Here is a 21,459-nt window from a genome sequence, read left to right on the forward strand (position 1 = left end):
TCAAATTGATCTGTGGTACCTGACCATATTACTATGATATCATCAATGTAGCGACCATAGTATTCAAAATGTGAAAGAAAGGTGTTATTGTTAAAGATATGTTTATCTTCCCACCATCCAAGGAAGAGATTTGCATAGGAAGGTGCAAATTTTGCTCCCATCGCGGTACCACAACTTTGTAAGTAGTACTTGTTGTCAAAGATAAAGAAATTGTGGGTTAGCAAAAATTGGATGGCTATCTTTCAAGTAGCTAGGAAGTCTTAGTACAAAGGGTTGTAAAAGATGGTCTACAAATTCACATAAATTCTCACCTAAGGAACCAATGCCAGCAATTATAGAGGTGGTCTCTCCTTTTTATGTACTTTAGGTAAAAAGTGGAAAATTGCAGTTTTCGGGTTTTCTGGTTTTAAGAAAGAGTAAAGTCTGTCGTCAATAATATTAAATTTTAAAGCTTCTAATAAGAGGACATCTAATTCAGATTTATATGCTTCAGGAGGATTATGATCTAGTTTTTTTGTATGAATCTGAATTAGCCAACTGTCTCTGAGCTTCAATGAGATAATCTTTCTTATTTAATGACACAATGTTAGTGTCTTTCTCTAAGTTTTTTAAGGCTCTGGATTCTTTTACAGTGAGATTATTGGTAAAAGATTTGTTAGGGCAGTGCTGTCCGACTTCTGCGGTGCCAAGGGCCGGAATTTCTCTCGCATACATGGTGGAGGGCCGCTAATGGAAGACAGTTTTGGCCACTCCCCCATTTAAACCACACCCACTTCAAACCACACCCATTTTATCACAATGGTCGCTGCAGGGATATCAACCATCATTCATATGTTAAAGAATTATATTATGTCATATTAAGACACACCCTTAAATCCATATACCTCCTCCTCCCCTGTGGATAGCACAGCAACCCCCAGCATTTAATTACACACCTTAGGGACCATTTAATGGCTATTTCCAACTGCTAACAAACTCCCAGAACAAACCCTTGCCAGGTTCACCTCCCACAGGCAGCATAGGGTAGGCAGAGTATGGCACACACAGGCAGCACTCTGCCTGTCCTATGCTGCCTGTGTGTGCCATACTCTGCCTGTCCTATGCTGCCTGTGGGTGCCATACCCTCCCTGCCCTATGCTGCCTATGTGCCATACTCTGCCATACTCTGCAGTACATACAATGTCTGAGGTGTGAAGAGGTGAACAATGTGGGTGATTATAGCCTGAGACTGAGGTGTGAACACTGCAGGGGGTGAACAATGCATAGATTAAAAGGTGTAAACAACACAGAGGATTACATTTTTAAACAATACAGAGGGATTACAGCCTGAATCTGAGGTGATAACCATGCAGGGGCCAGTTAATCTCAGTACTGATACCATTTAAAGATAACAAAAAGTTAAGCCATTAAAGCAGCAGGTGGGGGGGCCACACAGAGGGGGGTCGAGGGCCGCCAGTTGGACAGCACTGTGTTTTAAGGCGGGGTGTGCCCGGGTAGAGATAGGTTTACTATATTTATACACATTGAGGTTATCATTTAGCACCCCCTGGGACTATATCATATAGTGCCTGCACAATGTTAGCCATCATTTTCATAGAGTTCCATTTTATAGTTGCATAGGTATAAAAGCAGTTTCACCTTTGTCAGTATAACATTTGGTAATCATCTTGTGCTATATTGTACTGCTAATTTATTATTTTAGGTTGGAATTGCTTAAAGAGCAAGGAAAGGCTTCTACCAAAGCCCTTAATATATTGTAGAGCCCCCCTTGCCTGTGCCTTGTCCCAAAATGTGCCTTCAAACTTTCCTCTCTTTTCACCCTGTGGTGGCCGCCATGTCGGAATTTCACCCCCCCCAGCTCCCCCAGCATCGTCCCTGCACAACCAAAATACACCCAGCTCGCACCCCCCCCCCGCGCGCGACCGAGCACCCCCAACCCACAGCGTTGCCTGTTCTTAGCTCTGATGTAAAATGACAACTGATATCAAACAAACAGTGGGAGCTTCTAGGCATTTCCTTTAACAAGTTATCAAGTATGCATTGGATTTACCTTTGATGTAGTCTCTGAATGTGTTAGATGCCATACTACAGTATGTTAGCTTATTTTATTAAGGATAGCATCATATCTGCAAGAGCAAGTAGCTAGTAACCATAGTTCGGTAAGTTCTCCCAATTGCATGTTTTATATTTTCTTTGCAGGCTCTCTTTATGCAAAAAAAAAAAAAAAAAAAGTTTTTCGAAGACTTATATATATATATATATACGTTACATTTCGGTTTGTCACAGCAAATGGCGGGGGATAGTCCTTGGCCATTTAATCTCTGGTAGTGTTTGATGGTTTTCACATGCCCACTGCATTCGTTATAAACAGTTATTTAAAAAAATGTTGTTGCGATGTTTGGTAAAGTTTGTAATACATGGCAAGGACTATGTTTTCTGATGTTGGATTTCTGTAATAAAGCTGTGGCCGAACTCCACCCACAAAAGCTATGGTGTCATTGTGTTTTCTTGGCTAGGCGTTACATTGAGGGGACAAGTTTGGTAGGGAGGGAATAAGTCTCCACAGTCTAACAGCACCTTAGAGAAAACATACTTAGTGATTTGATTTACTGGGGGGTACCTAACATTTTGCCACCTCCCCAATGAAACCAGATTTCCTTACATTTTGATTAAAAGAATAGGCAGAATTCTTTTCATGTTTTATATATTTTGATTATGTTGTATATAGGGGTACACATTAAGAGAGAGGGGGTAATTATATCATGTATAATTTCTTACTTTTAGTAAAAAGTACCTTGCACAATAAGTCATTTTGCAAATGGAATTTTACTTTGTATATTCATTTGTAGAGAAAGCAACACTGTGTTTACTACTTTGTATGTACTATGTTCACTGATGTCAATGCAATATGGTTTAGACATGTTACTGAAGAAGATTATGGTAAAGAAGCTATTATATTGTAGTGTTGTTCTGGTCCTCACAATATCCATAGTCTGTGTTAGTAATACTGCCCACAATGGATCTGTCCACTTCACAGGTCAATCCACTCTCACAAGGACAGAAGTAATATGTCCCATATATGTGCTGAAAATAGAAAAAAAAACAAAAGGTAAAGACAAGTTTTAAAAACTTATATGGCAGTAACTGACTTAAAAAGTCAAAAATGTATTTCCAGAGTTAACAATCCTGTCGGGACTAGGACTGCATTTATGCGTTAATGCATTAATGTGTTGCTCAACTAACCTCATGGCAGCAGTGCCCCTGATAGCCACCTTACATTTACACCAACCTTAAGAGTTGAGGTACCTGTCATGCCAGAGTGGAATTGCACTGGCATTATAAAGATTAACAATATTGCTGGACAACTGTGCGTACCACAAGTGTTAATTTATGCTTCATTGTCTGAAACCCAAGATTTAGCAGAGATCTCACACCTGGATGCTAATAAGGGAACTCTGTGCTTCACACATACTTAAGACTCCACTGAGCCATCAAAGAAATTATGTATACCCTTAAGAAATATGAAAAAATGCCTACCAGTATTTTGTACAACTATGCAACCACCATATTTTTGATGTATACTAAGGGGCACATTTACTAATCTACGAATCCGAATCCCGAATGGGAAAAAATCGGATCGGAAACAAAAATATTGCGACTTTTTCGTCGCCGTCACGTTTTGTTCGTATTTTGCGTGATTTTTTTGTCGCCGTCATGACTTTATCGTATTTTGCGCGACTTTTTAATCGCCGGCGCGATTTTTTCGTATTGAGCAATTGTAAACGCCGGAAAAACCAGTCCGATTTTTTCGCGACGGCGACGAAAAAGTCGCGGAAAATATATGATAAAGTCGTAACGGCGACGAAAAAAATCACAGGACATACGAAAAAGTTGCAAAAATACCGATCATTATGAAAAAACGCGTTCGGACGCTTTCGGTCCGTTCGTGGATTAGTAAATGTGCCCCTAAGAGTTCTCTTTATTGGTGTCTATTATACAGGCCTTCAACATTGTGCTTAGCATTGGACATATTGCTTTGTATGTGCTCATGTGCTCATGAGATATCATATTTGATCTAAAAATAAACTGACAATTATGAGGAATCTCAGTATAACATTTATATCACTACACAAGGCACAGGGTTTTACTATTTTTATAAATCAGGACACAGTCATAAATTAATTTACTCTGTGCTACCCCTAAGCCTTCATGCTTAGTAATGAGAAAACATAATTCTAAGCAACTTTACAATATGAATTTATTATTTGCTGAACTCCTGGTTGTTTTAAACAATGTTGCAAAGGCCAGACTCCTCTAGCAAGACAGTTCTGTCAATCTGCTGGCTTGTATTACATTGTTTTAAGAGTCAGAGCCACCCGGCCAGAGAATTGAAAAGGACAGTCAGACGCTGCTTTTATTAGCAGTTATATATATTAATGACTCAAAATCCATTACAAATTTGTAATGAATGTATATAGCAAAGTTACTTAGAATTTTATTTTCTGGGTTGACTTGTCCTTTAAAATTACCATAATTTCGGAAAGAATCTCTCAGTCATCATCATGATGTAGATGCTCCAATACTGTTGGTGGCATGCTTACTAGTCACCTTTATCTCAAGGTACCACTAACTACTTGGTAAAGAAGTTTTCTGTTTTTTTATCCCTTTTAATTTGTAACTGTATGTACTGTAATTGTATGTCTTCTGATATTATACCACCAGTTTGTCTACTGTAATATTTATGCACTGCCTACTTTTTGTGAATATTAAATATAAAATGCAATAAGTTTTGTCTGTGTGCTCTAAACCGAGCCTGTCTGAAGGTTTGCCTTAAGCTGTTATGCTAATGCCACACGTAGCATATGTAGCATATTTTCGGCAAGTGAAAAACCGCTTACCGAGAAATCCTCCTACCTGTGCCTGCACCCGAATGCATTGAATACACTCGGGTGCAGGCAGGGTGCTGATATCCTCCAAAAAATGCAAGACTTTGCATTTTCGGCAGATATTGGCTACGTGCCTGCACCCGAGTGTATTCAATGCTTTGAGGTGCAGGCACGGGTAAGAGGATAGGAGGTAGGAGGAACATATGTACCGTATTTTTGGCTATCGGTTTTCAGCTTGCCAAAAGTATGCTACATATACTTTGTGTGGCATTAGCCTTAGATCATTGCATAGGTGTAAAACTATAGCTACCCTGTTTGCAAGTTTTGTGCATAGCAACTAGTACTTGAATACTAATTAACCTCTGTTAGCAGAGAGTGTACCTTAACCATCTAAGCTTTTTTTCAGCTTCTGCAGCTTAAATGTATACTCACATTACATAGTAACATAGTAACATAGTAACATAGTAAGTTGGGTTGAAAAAAGACATACGTCCATCAAGTTCAACCATAATACCTATATATAACCTGCCTAAACTACTAGTTGATCCAGAGGAAGGCATTATTATCCCCAAAACTGTCCAAAGGAATAGAAACATAAATTTAAGCTACATACTCTGAAAAAAAGCTTAGGTGCCTTAGGTCATCAGTGCAAAGCTAACTTCTAGTTCAGGACACTGAGGAATTCAAGGTGCTATCGCCATTTCACCTTTCTCCTATGGGGCACTTCGCATGTCAAATTTAAGGTGAAGATTTTAAAAAATCCAAGGGGAAGTAAACCTTACCCATCATTAATGCTGTTTTGGGAGGAATTAACAATTTTAAAAAAATTGGTGTTACTGTTCCTTTAACTGGAAGAGACATGATGCGACAACATGGTAAAGGAACCTAGCTGCATCTATAGATACCTTTTTGTAAAACTTTGAAAAAATGTTCAGACAACATCAATTGTCCCGGGAGCAGTGGGGAAGGCATTTAACGCCTTGATTAAAAAACCATAAGCTTTAGGGCTCTGGCACACAGGGAGATTAGTCGCCCACGACAAATCTCCCTGTTCGCGGGCGACTAATCTCCCCGAAATGCCATCCCTCTCAAGGCAACATCCGCGATTTTGTTGAAATCGCGGCGCCGCGTATGCCATCCCACCGGCGATTTACATTTTCGCCAGTGGGATGGCAATTCGGGGAGATTAGTGGCCTGCGAAAAGGGAGATTTGTCGCGGGCGACTAATCTCCCCGTGTGCCAGAGCCCTTAGATGCCTTTGTTGATCTACCACCAAAACAAGATGGGGACTATATTGATTTTATTTAAAAAATATAACCTTATTCCGGATGTATGCCGCTGCAAGTTTTGAACACTGCAGCATAGGTAGATTTTCACTTTTGGGTAAAATAGACTGTGCAGAATAAAACATGTTTTCAATATAGTTAGCCAAAAATGCTTAATGCTGGAGTGAGCAGATCTCTTAAGAGAAGTAACTAATCAGTCAGTAACTAATCAGTGACTTGAGAAGGGGCCAGGGTCGGACTGGGCCGCCGGGACACCGGGAAAAATCCCGGTGGGCCCCGGCCCTAGTGGGCCCCAGCGGCCCAGTCCGACCTTTGCCGGCGCTCCCAGCTACTGACTGTTCCTCCCCGACGCGTTCAATTTATACGCGCTCGGGGAGGACGTCAGGCGGGGGCCCTTTGGGGGGGTTAGGGGGGCCCTTGGGGGGGTTAGGGGACGCGGCTGGGGCACCTGCAGGGCCCCTGGGGCGGGAGCCCCGGTGGGCCCTGCACCCCCCAGTCCGACCCTGGAAGGGGCAATATGAGACATTCCTGCAAACACCACTTCTGTTGTAATCAGCTGGGCTCTGATTGGCTCTGTCTTCTTGTGGCTTTCATTCAGACCACAGCTCTCTTTACATATAATAAAACTGACCAATCAAGGCACAGATGTAGGCAGGGCCTTAACCAGTAGTGTCCCAAGTTGGGGATAAGAAGATGAGAGTGGGAGGAAAGGTCGTCCCCCCCCCACATAGAGTCCCTGGGGTTGCCAGGCAGTATACCAACAGTGAGGGATTTCCTGCGTGGGATCCCTGATCCTTTACCCAAACTGTGTATGAAACCCGGTGCACAGCCTGAGGAAACAGCACCCCCTAGTAGCTGAATCATTTAAATAAAACAGCCAGCACAAGGGGTCTTCAAGCAGCAGGATTAACCCTTAATGTTTATTTCAAATTTGTGACGTTTCAGGGGTGGACCTGTCTGAAATTAACATGCAGGGTTTATGCCGCTGCTTGAAGACCCATTGTGCCGGCTGTTTTCTTTAAATGCTTCGTGGTCACAGATAGGCCAGACTCAAGGGTCAGTGCAGGAGTGTGGGTGACAGGTTGTTAGGACTCAGAGTAAGGTTCTTGTAGATCAGACTGGGTTAAGTGATGGTAGATGGGGGCCAGGTATACCTCTAGTACCAGAACCAGTAGTTAAAGGGGACAGATAGTTAAAGTCATGGAAGGATTGCTGACAGTACCAGTACCAGTGTTGTCCCAAAGACAGCTAACATCCAGACAGGGGCACAGGATGTGTAGTAAGAGCCCGGTAGTTTATGCCAGTCCAGGACTAAGCAGGTTAAGGAAGACCAGGGGGGCATAAAGGGGGTGGGAGGCTACCAATCAGTTCCCAAGTCTAGGCTCAGAAAATGGGGGACAAGGGACAGTCAGGAGGGCCGCACAGGCAGTAGGAAAGCAGCAGGATAAGAAGAAAAACCAGGTGGAAGAAAGAGGCCAGGTGCCTACGGTGAGCAGTTACAATTTTGAAGCCTAATACCCAAAATGTCACCCCATGCAGTGACTGTTAAATATTGGATATTGAAAAATTAGTTATACTCCAGGCCTGAATGAGTTAAAATGTTTCCAGTGTGCAATTGACTTGCCATTCACACCACACCTTCACATAACCCATTATTCCTTAAGTCTGGAATGTGATTACGTTATAGGATAAAGAAAAACTTACCAGCACTCCCAAATATACACATCAATACCCCATGGGGAAGGAATTAAGAGTATATGGATGTACTTAGCACGCACTACACTGGCAAATTATCATATTCATTTTATTTGCAGTCTGTATGGCTCCTGCTTACGCTAATATATTTATGGTTTGGTTTGAAAGCACTTATATATTTTCTAATAATGATTTTAATGAATATATCCACTTGTATATGTGTTATGTGGATGACACATTTTTTCTCTGGTCTGGAACCAAAAGTAAATTTAATGAATTCCTGGAGTACTTAAATGGGGTTCACTCCAACAGTTAAATTTACCCTTGATGCACAGGACAGGTGTTTATACTTTTTAAATGTAAATATTCACTATACAGGGCTGGGGTTCACCACTTCCCTTTACAACAAACCCACTAACAGGAATAACTTGTTACAAGCCACCAGTTTGCACCCTCCAGGAGTTTACCTAAGAGCCAAATGATTAGGGCAAGGCATATCACATCTAGTGATGAATTGTATGAGCAGGAATCATCTAAAACAGGGGTCTCAAACTTGCGGCCCGGGGGCCATTTGTGGCCCTCGGTACAATATTTTGTGGCCCGCACCAACGCCTTCTCAAAAGCAATGAATGGATCGCGATTTTCATTGCGATTCAAGGGATAATGCAAGGCGCAGCGGGCGGGAGCTGCTGATTGCGGAAATGACGTTATGCCATCATAACAGTTATTATGGGAAGACATTCTGTGTGCACAATTAGCTGCTAAGGAGCTAATTGTGCACACAGAACGTCTTCCCATAATAACTGTTATGATGGCATAACGTCATTTCCGCAATCAGCAGCTCCCGCCTGCCGTGCCTTGCATTATCCCTTGAAAGCCAATTTTTTGTGAAATCCCTTATGCGGCCCAGCCTCATCCTGACTTTGCCTCCTGCGGCCCCCAGGTAAATTGAGTTTGAGCCCCCTGATCTAAAATGATTATTAAATTCTTGGAGAAAGGTTACAAAAAGGAGGAGCTAATAAGAGTCAGTGAGGATGTGAATTTAATGCCCAGGGAACAGGTGTTACAAAAACAGTGAGAGCTACAGGCATGGGACAACGTATACCATTTGTTACCACTTATGATATTCATGCTAGAACAGTTAAGAGGGTAATTTTTAAATACTGGGGCATTTTAAAGTATGGTAAACTTTTTTGTGAACCACCTATGTTCTGTTACAGAAAAGCTAGAACCTTCCGAGAATTGATTAAATCTAAGAATAAGAGACCCCAGTATAAATACCAAAAAGAAAAACGATTGGGAACATTTCCGTGCTATAATTGTGGTCATTGCAATGGAATCATTCCAGGGGGGAATGTAACCCACCCCCAAAAAGGTTCTAAATTACACATTCATGGTCATTTTAATTGTGATAGCTGTGACGTTGTTTACTGCATTAAATGTCTATGTGGGTTGGCTTATGTGGGGTAAACAGGCAGAGCTGTAAAAACCCGGTTAAATGAGCACCATTAAATAAGTCCACCATTCAAAATTACCAACCACCTAAGGAGGTAAGGGCAAGGGGTGACCATCTCAGAGAAAAAGAGAAAGGAGACTACATTAGCAGAACATTTTTTTGAAAAACGCCATAGGGTATCACAACTGCGTTGGTAAATACTTGAAAAATACTTGAACCCTCGAACCAACCCTGATGGATTCTGCCGAATCCTGAACCGAATCCTAATTAGCATATGCCAATTAGGATTGGGAAGGGTTTGCATGATTTCTGAATGATAATTAGCATATGGTAATTTATGCTATATAGTATTCGGATTCGTTCGGCTGGGACTGGATTCAGCCCGAATCCCGACATTAAATGAATACATACATATATTTTGTATTATAATTGTGGCATCCCTGAGCATGGGACCCGACTATGGGCACATAAGCAGCACAGGGGCAGGTAATGGTACAACAAAGCTTTATTAACCAGCAATCTAGGTTCAAAACAAGGTATAACTGCTCAACAGGAGCACAACTGTGGGGAGTATTTGTGGCCTAGCCCCTCTGGCAGTGCCCGGCCTCAGGCAGCAGGCTCACATGTACGTGGCCCTATTTAGTAGATCTGGGCCACCAGTCTGGGTTGAGTCACAGCTCTCCCTGCTGTGAATGCTGTATGGTCTTTGTACATAAAGTCCCTTATAATAGTCACCTTCAGCTCCCAGGCAGCCCAGTATCAGTTTACCTCACAGTGAGTCTCCCAGTTGCACTTCTGTGGGTGTGGTTATAACTGGAGTATAACTCAGGTGCTGGAGTATAACTTAGGGGACAGTGCTGGGGAAATGCAATACAAGAGGAGGGGACACCGCAGCTTATCCCACTCTGCTTTGCAGCCACCAGTCCCCACTGCAGCCAACCTTTCTAGCAGCTTCTCTCTCGCCAGCCATTCCTCTTCCCTCTGACCTGTCTGAGCCAACTGCTTCCTGTCCATGGGACCTCGCGGCCCCTCCCTCCTGAGCCAGCAGCTTCCAGAGCTATTAGGAGTCGTTTCACAATAATATTTACTATAGACTGCAGTAACAAAGAGTGGGTGAGGTGTACCCACATTTTACCATTAAAATCCTTTGGATCTTGCTGACAAATGTAGGGACCCCCAGATTTAGTTCCTTTTATTAAACAGTTCAGTGAAGTCTTAGCCAGCTAAGTAAGCCTAAACATATTGTAGGCAGATTCTCAATAAGGCTAGGGGAAGCTAAGCCTCCTCAAACCACCTTGGCACCTTAAAGGAGAAGGAAAATCAAAATCTATGAAGCACACTATTAAATAGTACTACTATTGCTGTGTAAAAACGCTATAATTCTGGCTTGCCTAATGAAAGATTTACAGAGATCCACCTGCTATATTCTACATACTTGTTTCAGTGAACGGCGCCGCCATTTTGTCAGTACCCCCCTCCACTCGATCTCTCTCTCCGGTCTGATCCCTCCTTGCCTCTCCCCCCACCAGCACCCGCTTGCTTCATTTTGTCAGCACCCTACTCCCCCCCCCCATCCGATCTCTCTCTCCGGTCCGCTCCCCCTTTGCCTCTCCCCCCACCAGCATAAATAAATATATAGGATAAATGGTTTTTGCTAGAATTACCTTGCAAGACTGGGTTGCAACTTGAGGGCCCCTTGACAATCTCCAGGGCCCCCCTTTCGAAATGTGCACCCCCACCCCCCATAAGTGTGCACTCATATGCTGCTTCCTGTAAGATCTTGCTCTTACTTTAATCTTTGATGAGGTGCACAGGCACTGGAGCAGGTCTGGGTCAGAGCAGGGGACCAGTCCAACCCTGTTTAGAATACAGTATTTTTGAGTATGCCTTGGAAATCTGTAACTGCTCATATATTTGTGTATAAATCAGCACACACGTAATGCATTCTGTATGATACAAGCTATATGTACTTTTTTCTCTTTTTCTTCTATACAGTCTATTAATATGTATAAACTCACCAGTGGAGAACATTTCTGGGTCTCTGCGGCTTTGGGGGCACAGCGTGCCAAACTCACCCCACTATTTCTGTGGCAGCAGCCACTCTTGCATTGTGCAGTTTGTAGGCAGAGCTCACCATTGTCCTAAAATATTAAATATAAATAAATTATGTATATAGTGATTTGGTACTAAATGGAAAATGCCTTACTTAAGTAAAATTATGGTTCTGTATTATAAGACTGGATCTCCTTCCATTAAAAGTTATACCTAACTTATTTAGATCAAGTGTTATTTAAAGGTTTACTTTTAGTAAAAACGTTTTGCAATTTGTGCAATTCCTTTCACATAAATTCAACAAAAAAGTTAAAGGGAGACATTAAATGAACACATACAAGAATTGGCAGAAGTGGAAAGTGACCATACAGTCCGTAGCCCCTCATACATGGGTCAAAGGGATGGTACCGTATGTTGTCAGCCACTCACCTTAAGAGAGCAATTACACCAGTCCCTAATTAGCTATGTGCTAAGAGCTAAATTAAAGCAATACTGTAATGATTTTTATGGTATACTTTTTATTTCTAAATTACACTGTTTACATGGGAAATAATTCACTCTACCATTTAAAATTGTGTTCTTGAAACAACAAATATATTTTTTTTTAGTTGTAATACTGGTGTATAGGCAGGCATTGTGCCTGATTTGGGGCTTTCAGAAAGCCCAGTGCTATACATTAGAACTGCTTTCAGGTAACCTATGGTTTCTCTTACTCCCTACTCTCCTAGCCTCCAAGCCGGACTTACATTCCTTACTATTGAGTGCTATTATAATATCTACTGGGAACTGCTACCTTGCAACCATTGTTCTACTGATTGGCTGCTGGGAGTGAATTAGCCTGCATAGTTTTGAAAAGAGCATTACCAAGTCCAACAGACCTTCATTGACAAAGCTGTTATTTACACTGCACTTTATCAAAAGCTTTGGCAAAATCCAAGTAAATCATATTTAATACAGCCCCACCACCCAAGTGCCTAAATTCCTTATTATAAAAAAAAAATTACATTTGTTTGACCCTTGCTAATTACTACATAAAATGCCACTTTCCAGAAAATAATATTGAATGTAATCTGTCATGAGCCTGTAAATGCCAGGTTGGGTTTATAATTTATTTTTAATAGGGATGGGGCAAATCCAGCCTTTTTTTGATGGATTCGGTTTCGGCCGAACCGAATCCTAATTAGTATAAATTACCATATGCTAATTAGCATTTGGAAATCATTCTGCAACTTTTTACCATTCCCAATCCTAATTAGCATATGCTGATTAGGTTTCGGTTTGGGATTTGGCAGAATTCTTCAGGGTGGGTTCGGGGGTTCGGGCAAATTCAAAAAAGTGGGTTCGGTGCATCACTAATTTTTAAATATTAGAATTACTTCAGGAAAGGAAAGGCTAAGTCACTTGGGGGTGCCAAAATGTTAGGCACCCCCAAGTGAATTTAATCACTTACCTTTTACCCGGGCTAGTGCCCCTGTTAGGAGAAAACTGCACCAGCACTTCCTTCTTCCTTCTGTCGGCAAAATCCCTGGGCCAGCGCATGCGTAGTAGTAAAAGTAGTAAAAGTTGACTAAAGTTGTTAAAGTTCGGCTTTCCATTCTACTGCGCATGTGCAATCGCGTGAAGCAGGAAGAGGAGACGCTCACAGCTACCCTGGGCTGGTGTGGTTTTCTCCTAAAAGGGGCACCAGCCCAGGGTAAAAGGTAAGTGATTAAAGTCACTTAGGGGTACCTAACATTTTGGCACCCCCAAGTAACTTAGCCTTTCCTTTTCCTTTAAGGGAATAATTTAAATGACAACTATTTATTTTCTGTGTTTTAGTAAGAAACTTTATGTACAAGGCTAACTGTTGATGATATGATCCTAAGATGCTAATGTTTGCTGAGTCTTGTATGTTAGCTTTCTGAAACAAGCTCTCCCATTTTACTAACAAAATGCCCTGCCTTTGTAAAGATATATTTATTCTGGTGTCAGCTTTAAAAGACATGAAAACCCCTACAAAAAATGTATTCAGTGAACAGCCTCTTTGAAGTCTTTAAATACCATCCACTCCTGCTGTTCAAAGGTTAATCGTAAAATTGCAGCATCCCCTTAATCACTTGGGATTCTTTTTCTTCCTCTAACTCACCCGGCCCCCACTTTGATCTTGGCTAACTGAGCATGCACATTTTTTCTTAACTCAGTTTACCAAAAACATCCTGAAGTCTAACAGCCAAAGAAGAAATGGCACTGCTGGTCTCCATAAAACTGTGCTCAAGCTGTGCACTCTGATAGAGAAACATGAGTTTTTTCTCCTAACCTCCTGTCCTGGGCTCAGTTTAACCATTACAAGGCACAATCCAAGCAGGATTTATCAAAGTAAGTTCTGCCTGTGTAAGCCTGCATTTCTCATTGCATGAACTTTACAGTGTACATGTGCTGTTTGCAGGTGTAAATGTTACAGAAGATGTGTGAGAGGGAATAGAGGAGATATATGTTATAGAAATGGTGTGGTTTGGGGGGGAGCAGTGTGCCCAACTTATAAACATGGTAGGAAAATGTAAGATTTACATGTATATATGACTTTTGCTTCTTGCTATAATTAATTATAGCCGAATATGCCCAAATCCTCAGCATATATTCATCTTCCCATATGATCCTCCATTAGGGATATAAGATTTTTATCTACTGGGAGCAAGTAATACTTGAATTTGAATAAATAACCTAATCAAGGTGAGCCTTGACGTAAAATTCCTCCTGGGCCTGACTAGAAACATTAAGATCCACAGGATATAAACTAGACAGCCTAAAACAAGGTATTAAATAAAAGCTCATGCATTGTAAAAGTGCGTGACAATGCTTGGGGACATCTTTAAACACATTACTATTTAACCACTTCTTCCTCCATGAGGCTGATTCCATTCTATCCATTCACATGTTGATTTCAGCATAACTGTGTCTCACTGTCCATCTTAAGGAAAATACAGACTCACTGTCTCAGAACAATAGCCCAAAAGGTTATTTCTGGTAAAATAGCCATCTACTATGTTTGCGCAGTGTCCAGAATGGTATCTGTACAGTGGCTGTATTTCTGAGACTATTGTTGACTTCAAATAAATAGTTTTGAAGGGCACACCCCAATTGCTAAAGCAGAAATAGCTGGCTTTAAAACAAAGACAGCAAAAAGAAGAAAAAATGGTGCAAATGAGAATCTGTTCCCCAAGCCGACATAGGAACAAACAGAATATTAATACAAATCAATCAATTATTCAATGCACATCTAGTAACCACGAAAAGGCAGCAAATGGTATGTTTAACATATGTAGGGACCCATAGGATTTAGCACTCCTATGGCTTTAATCCCCTACTAGTTCTTTCTATTACTGTTACTGGGCAGAGTCCCATGTATCTAGTTAGCACTATGCAGTATACCTTATTGGTTGTTATGGTTGTACACGCCCCTTACAGACTGATATAGTGTCTAGCAAGGAGGTGTGACTTCCTCTTTGGCTGCCTGTCTGCTACCTGAGCACAGCTCCCTCTAAGCCTGGGTGCAGCAACAGGCCCAGTAAAGCAATATTATCCCAGAGACCATCTTAACATCTGGAGAAGTCAGGAACAGGTCCCCGTAAATAAGGTTTAAGTAAGCATAGCAGTTTTGTAATAGCACTCTCTAAGAGAAGTGAGATAGTTAGTACCGAGCAAGCAAGGGCAGCCTAATAGCCCCATCAAGGAGAATTAGTGTTCTGGAAGTAGCTTTCCATCCGGCAATGTTGCCTCAGCAATAGGGCCAGGGAGTAGAGATAGTAGACAGGTTAGAATAAACCCTGATCCCTACTCACACGGAGGACTCTCAAGCTAGGGGTTATCAACCTGAGGAATAAGGTATCTATCGAGACCTATCTCCAAAAAGGTATTAAGCTGACAGGTGCATCTACCCTGCCCAGACTCTACCAAGAGGTGGGATAAACCGGTGTGTACCCTCCTTTGTCTTGTCCTAAGGGATATTGTCATCTACCTTCTATATCTGCATTCATTGTGAGTATCTGATAACCCTGCTTACCATCTTTGTCTCTGACAATAAATTTGTTACTAGTTCATCAGCAAGAACCTTTCTGGCGTCCATTATTATCAATTGCACTACACAGCTACAGTGAGTTGTAGTCCAACTACACCCTCAGCTCTGTTAAGGTCTCTTCTACCTAAGCAAAGGCCCATCCTAAGAAAGAGAGTCGCATGTAACACATGCTCTCCTATCACTACTAGCCTGATTTTAACCCTTCCATAGCCAAAATAGTGTTACACATATAATGCTCTTTATTTGGTAAATATTAACAAAACAGTAAATACAATTACAATGCATAATATACATACCACCAGTTGGACAAAGTATAATAAAACAGAAAAAGCAGACAAGTGTGGATTGAGAAAACCCCAACGTTTGGAACACAGTCCTTTGTCAAGGGGATTGCAGGCATTCTATGCAAGTTTAAATACCAATAAGACACACCTTGTCTGGTACTGCAAGCATTGGAAAAAAGCGAGTGATGTCACTTCTGTTGTCATTTCCGCTGATTTCAGCGTTAAAGATGCAGTTAAAAATTGTCGTGCGCCAGAATAGTCGCGAGTCAGAACAGTGGTGCGTCAGAATAGTTGCAGGCAAAAAGAACTGGCACATATCAAAAAAAGCTGAAAACTCCTAGCAGTTACCAATAACATTAACAATACACAATGTTTATTATTCCACATAGTGAAGAAGGATCAGAATCGCAACATTGTATAAAATGCCTTGCAATAGGACTGTTACTATTCTTTGAAACAATGTGTCGAATGTGCTCACGCATCCTACTTTTTAGAGAACGAATTGTACAGCCAACATACTGAATTCTGCAGCTTAAACAGGTTAGCAAATATACAACATACTGTGTATTACAGTTTGCATACACACGTATATCAAAAGATCTACCCGTAACCGAACTCTGGAAAGTGGTAGATCGTTTCATATAGGTGCAAGTGTAATAAGTGTCATATAAATACATCAATATATTGTTAATAACATTGAAAGTGCAAAATTGCAGTTAAAATAGTACTCTCAGTGAGTCTGGAAGTGCCAATAGTGACATTATTGCAAAGAGGTAAAAACCCATTTTCAGTGATTTGGGTTTTTACCTCTTCATTCAAACCTCATGTGTGTGTAAGTGTAAATTTAAGTATGTGTTTGTGTAAAAGGTGTGAGTATTTTACTTTCTTGTATAACAAGGCGACAGGCAGGCTTGACAGGAGAACTGTAGCAGAAAGTTGCCATTGTCTCTTAGTGTAAGGATTCTCACCGTCTTGCGCATGCGTCTAAAGACTTGCAAAGACGCACGCAATTTAACAAGCAGGCGCACGCGGAAAGTCGCGCGCAGTACAACGAACAGGCGTGCGTGGAAAGTCGCGTGCTGTACAATGAACAGATGTGCACAGAAAGTCGTGCATGGCAAAAACCCGCGTGCATGCGTCCACACGCTCCGACGTGCGTCCTGACGCAGCACGCACTTGCGTCTTGTCGCCACCCTGTAAATAGTCGCCTTGTACATGCCATCTTTGCTTGGTTATCAAGTTTTCCTGGTGCCTGGCGTTTTCCCCTATTCTGAACCTTCTGTTGTTAACCTCTGATCTGCCTGCCATGACCCGGACCTGTGTGACCATTCTCCTGCTTGATCCTATCTTTATTTTTTCCAATTCTTTGTCAGAACATCAGAGTCATATGAAAAAGGTTTTTTATCGTCTTCGAGCTCATCAGCTATATGTCAAGTTCGAAAAGTGTGAGTTCCATAAAACCTCTATTGAATTTCTAGGATTCGTGATTTCTCCTGGGGGGATTCAGATGGATCAGAAAAAGATTTCGGCTCTTCTAAATTTGCCTGCTCCCACTTACCCGAAAAGAAGTTCAACGTTTCATAGGTTTTGCAAATTTTTACAGAAAGTTTATTAAAGACTTTTCCCAAATCATCCTACCCATTACTAAACTTACTGCTGCAACTTCTAAGTTTCAGTGGACATCTCAAGCTCAAGAGGCATTTAGTGTTCTTAAATCTCACTTCACTTCTGCACCTATCCTTTGTCACCCTAATCCATCTCTACCTTTTGTCCTGGAGGTTGATGCATCGGAAAATGCAGTTGGAGCAATCCTCTCCCAGAGAATAAGTCCTTCTAGTGCTCTACATCCTGTGGCATTATTTTCTCGCAAACTAAGTAAATCCGAACAAAACTATGACGTTTCTGATCGAGAACTTTTGTCAATCAAACTTGCCTTGGAAGAGTGGAGATATCTGTTGGAGGGTAGTCTTCACCCCATCCTAATTTTTACTGATCATAGGAATCTGGAGTACCTTTGAATGGCTAAAAGACTGAGACCCAGACAAGCCCGTTGGGCTCTTTTTTTATGTGATTTAATTTTCATCTCACATATCGTCCTGGTTCCAAGAACATCAAAGCGGACGCTCTTTCTAGAATGTTCCCTGCCCAAATGAACTCTTTTAATTCCTCTGAAACCATACTCCAACCACATCATTTTTTATGCATACAATATTCCCTTATTGACCAGATTAAGCTGGAATGTAGCGTGCATGTTCCAACCGAGCCTGATCTTGTGGCAAGAAATGGGCTTTTTTTTTTTCAGAGACAAGATATTTGTACACAAGAAACTTTGCTTAGAGGTCCTTCGTAACTTCCATGACTCCAAGCTTGCCGGACACCCTGGAATCAAGAAAACAATTGTGTTGGTAAGAAGGTTCTTTTGGTGGCCGAACTTATATTCTGACTGTGCAATTTATGTTAAATCCTGCGACATCTGTTCCAGAACTAAGAGTGTGCATTCTAAACCAATGGGTCTACTGGTTCCGTTACCTGTTCCCACGAGGCCATGATTGTACTACTATTTTCGTCATTGTCGACAGATTAACCAAGATGGCTCACTTCGTTCCTCTTCATAAACTTCCTTCGGCGGCTCTTACTGCAGAGACTTTTATTAAGGAAGTTGTCAGACTTCACGGAAATCCTGATGAGGTAGTGTCTGACAGGGGAGCTCAATTTACTTCCTGATTCTGGAAGGTGATATGTAATGCTTTGCAAATCAAGGTTTCCTTCTCATCTGCCTCATCTCACCCACAATCCAATGGGCAAACCAAGAGGACGAACCAGACCCTGGAACAATATCTCAGGTGTTTTACTTCATATATCCAAGATGACTGGCTGGCCTTGCTTCCATTAGCAGAATTTGCTTATAATAATGCGCACCACTCTTCTATTCAGCAGTCTCCATTCTTCGCTAATTATGGTCTTCATCCTGCAGTGTTTCCGTTGTCTACTCCAGAGGTTCTCTGCTGTCCAGGATCGATTAACTTTTCTGAAGGATAACTACAAGACTCTGCAAACTACTATGACCAAGGCTCAGAAGAACTTCAAGACTTTCGCAGATAGAAAGAGAAGTAAGGACCCAGAATTTAAAGTTGGCGACAAGGTTTGGCTGTCAGCCATCAATCTTAAAGTCACCTGTCCAAGTAAGAAACTTGGTCATCGTTTTCTGGGCCCTTTTGAGATTGTGCGTCAAGTTAATCCTGTGGCTTTTCAAATAAAGCTTCCGGAAGCCTGGCATATACATCCGGTCTTTCATTCAGCATTACTCAAGCCTGTGGTTCCTAATCCCTTTGTGGGGCGAGTCACAAAGCCTCCTCCTCCAGTGTAATTTAATGGGGAGGAAGAATTTGAAGTTGAAGATATTTTATCAAAATTGAAGACAATATCAATATTTGGTCAAGTGGAAGGGTTACGGAACTGAAGAAAACTCTTGGGAACCAGCACAAAACATACATGCTCCTAGACTTTTGTGAGGATTCCACCAGAAACACCCTAAGAAGAGGGTTATTCACGTCTGGAGGCCGCTCTTCGGGGGGGGGGCAATGTAATGATTCTCACCGTCTTGCGCATGCGTCTACTAAAGACTAGCCGCTTGGGCAATCGTATTGTAGCACACAATTTAACAAGCAGGGGCGCACGGAAAGTCGCGCGCAGTACAACGAACAGGCGCGCGCGGAAAGTCGCACGCTGTACAATGAACAGGCTTTGCTTGTGCAAAGTCCAGACCCCTCTTAAAGGCATTAACAGAGTCTGCCACCACAACCTCACTGCCCTTACTGTGTAAATCCACCTACGCCTACCTACTTTAGATTATTCCTCTAATCTAAAAGGGTGGCCTCTGGTGCACTGATCGTTTTTATGGAAAAAAAAGAACATCCCCTATCTGCTTATAATCCCCTCTAATGTAGTTGTAAAGAGTAATCATGTCCCCTCACTGCCACTCCAGCATCAAGGTTTCTGCTCACCTCCTCAAAAAAAGGTGACTAAATTAGTCTGGCAAGATCTGTTACGTATAAAACCATGCTGGCACAAACTTATAGTATTGTGAACTGCAATGTATTCAAGTACCCTATCCCTTATTACCCCTTCCAAAAGCTTTCCTACTACTGATGTCAGACTAACAGGCCTATAGTTTTCAGGCTGAGAATGGGATTCCTTTTTAAATAACGGCATCACATTGGCAATTTGCCAGTCTCTTGGCACCATGCCAGACCTCAATGTATCCTGAAAAATTAAGTGAAGAGGTTTGGGAATCACAGTGCTAAGCTCTTTAATACCATGAATACCATCTGGTCTTGGACTTTTGTTTACCATTACATGTTCAAGTCTCTTTTGAATTTCCTCCCAAGTGACCCATAAGTCAGTAGTTATATTACTAGAATTGGGTCTATTAAAAGGGAAGCCTTCATAAGCTGGCTCCTCAGATGTATAAACAGATAAAAAATAAGAGTTCGAAATTTCTGCTTTTTCCCTGTTCTCATCAACCAACTTACCCCCCCCCCCCCCGTGATAGTAAGGTTCCCACCCCTTCTTGCTCATTTATTTTACTATTCACATAACTGAAAAATAATGTTGCTGCTATACAAGTAAACAATAATACAAGCAGTAGCTAAACATAAAAATATTATAAAATATTAGCCTCTCAATAACTGACAATTAAATGGAAGGCAAACAAAAAAAATCAAATACAGAAGAATACTGTGTTTATGGGTCCCATTACATCAAATTAAATGTGTTCATTTTGGTCCCTGGATGCATTGTTGGAGTTTTTTGCGAATTGCAAAAAAAACTTGAAATTTCAAATATGCACTTGAAAATCTGCATTGCTTAAATACATAAAAAAATCAAATCAAATGCAGTGAAATCACATCATACCCTTAATTTTAATTAGTGCCAAATTTCAAATCTCAAAAACTTGAATTGGAAAGTAGCTTGATTCTTTAAAATAAACTCCCATTGACCTACATAAACTCACCAGTTTGTAGATGTCAGTTTTTTCATTTAAGTTTTTTATGCTTAATAAATCTCTCTGTTATTGGTTTGTATTATTTTCTCTATATACAGTAGACTGCAATTCCCCAAGTAATTGACAAATTCAAAAAGCAATTCATGCAAAATGTTGTTTCTGTATTTTAGCAAAGCTAAAACAAAACTTTGTGGCAGTATATTTGGCTTTACAGGGTGTTATGTGAAAGTAGAACAACAATGTGCATAAATACTGTACCATATAAACAAAATACTTCAATTAACTAGATATACATTTAGATAACAGGTAACTTTAGATTTTGTGTTGTGCTATATTTAATTTTGTTTTAATCTAATATTTTTGTTCATTTAAAATGTGTTCTTTTTGCTATCGCTTTTTTCTTACCAAATTAAAGATCAGCCCTTTTTCATCTGGTATAGCAGCAGTTAATCCAAAAACAAGCAGCAGTACAACAATAGGCAGCAGGATGTTAAATATATTCATTGTTGCTTTGTATGTTGTATCCCAAGTAAGAAAGAATTCTTTTCTCCTATAAATATAACCAAGAAGTTTCAGCCAATCCCTTGATTAGTCATACCTATGTGAAGTGGACAGGTGTAAGGCAAGAATATGCAGATAAACAAATCTATTTAAAAATAAAAGGAGATAAAGTAAAGGGATCAGAATATCTTTGTAGATATGTTTACTTTAATTATCCTTGAAATGCTTCCTTATACAGTA

At 41.0% G+C, this 21,459-nt stretch overlaps 1 protein-coding gene across 1 annotated transcript; it reads right to left on the reverse strand.

Annotated features, from left to right (window-relative positions):
* Nucleotides 1-2,809: 2,809 nt before the first annotated feature.
* Nucleotides 2,810-21,239, reverse strand: clps (colipase). Its single transcript, NM_001113855.1, has 3 exons — nt 21,124-21,239; nt 11,342-11,464; nt 2,810-3,084 (listed from the first exon to the last, which is right to left on the reverse strand). The coding sequence occupies exons 1-3, from the start codon at nt 21,220-21,222 to the stop codon at nt 2,953-2,955; spliced, it is 354 nt and encodes a 117-aa protein (NP_001107327.1). The 5' UTR covers nt 21,223-21,239; the 3' UTR covers nt 2,810-2,952.
* Between the last annotated feature and the right edge of the window lie 220 nt (nt 21,240-21,459).

This window comes from Xenopus tropicalis, chromosome 2, assembly GCF_000004195.4.
Source record: "Xenopus tropicalis strain Nigerian chromosome 2, UCB_Xtro_10.0, whole genome shotgun sequence".
Classification (NCBI taxonomy): Eukaryota; Metazoa; Chordata; class Amphibia; order Anura; family Pipidae; genus Xenopus; species Xenopus tropicalis.

Coding starts and splice junctions, on each gene's coding strand:
- clps (NM_001113855.1), bottom strand. CDS start 21,222: ATGAATATATTTAACATCCTGCTGCCTATTGTTGTACTGCTGCTTGTT. Junction 11,465..21,123: donor AAGGGCTGATCTTTAATTTG/GTAAGAAAAAAG, acceptor TTAATATTTTAG/GACAATGGTGAGCTCTGCCT. Junction 3,085..11,341: donor CCCAGAAATGTTCTCCACTG/GTGAGTTTATAC, acceptor TTCTATTTTCAG/CACATATATGGGACATATTA.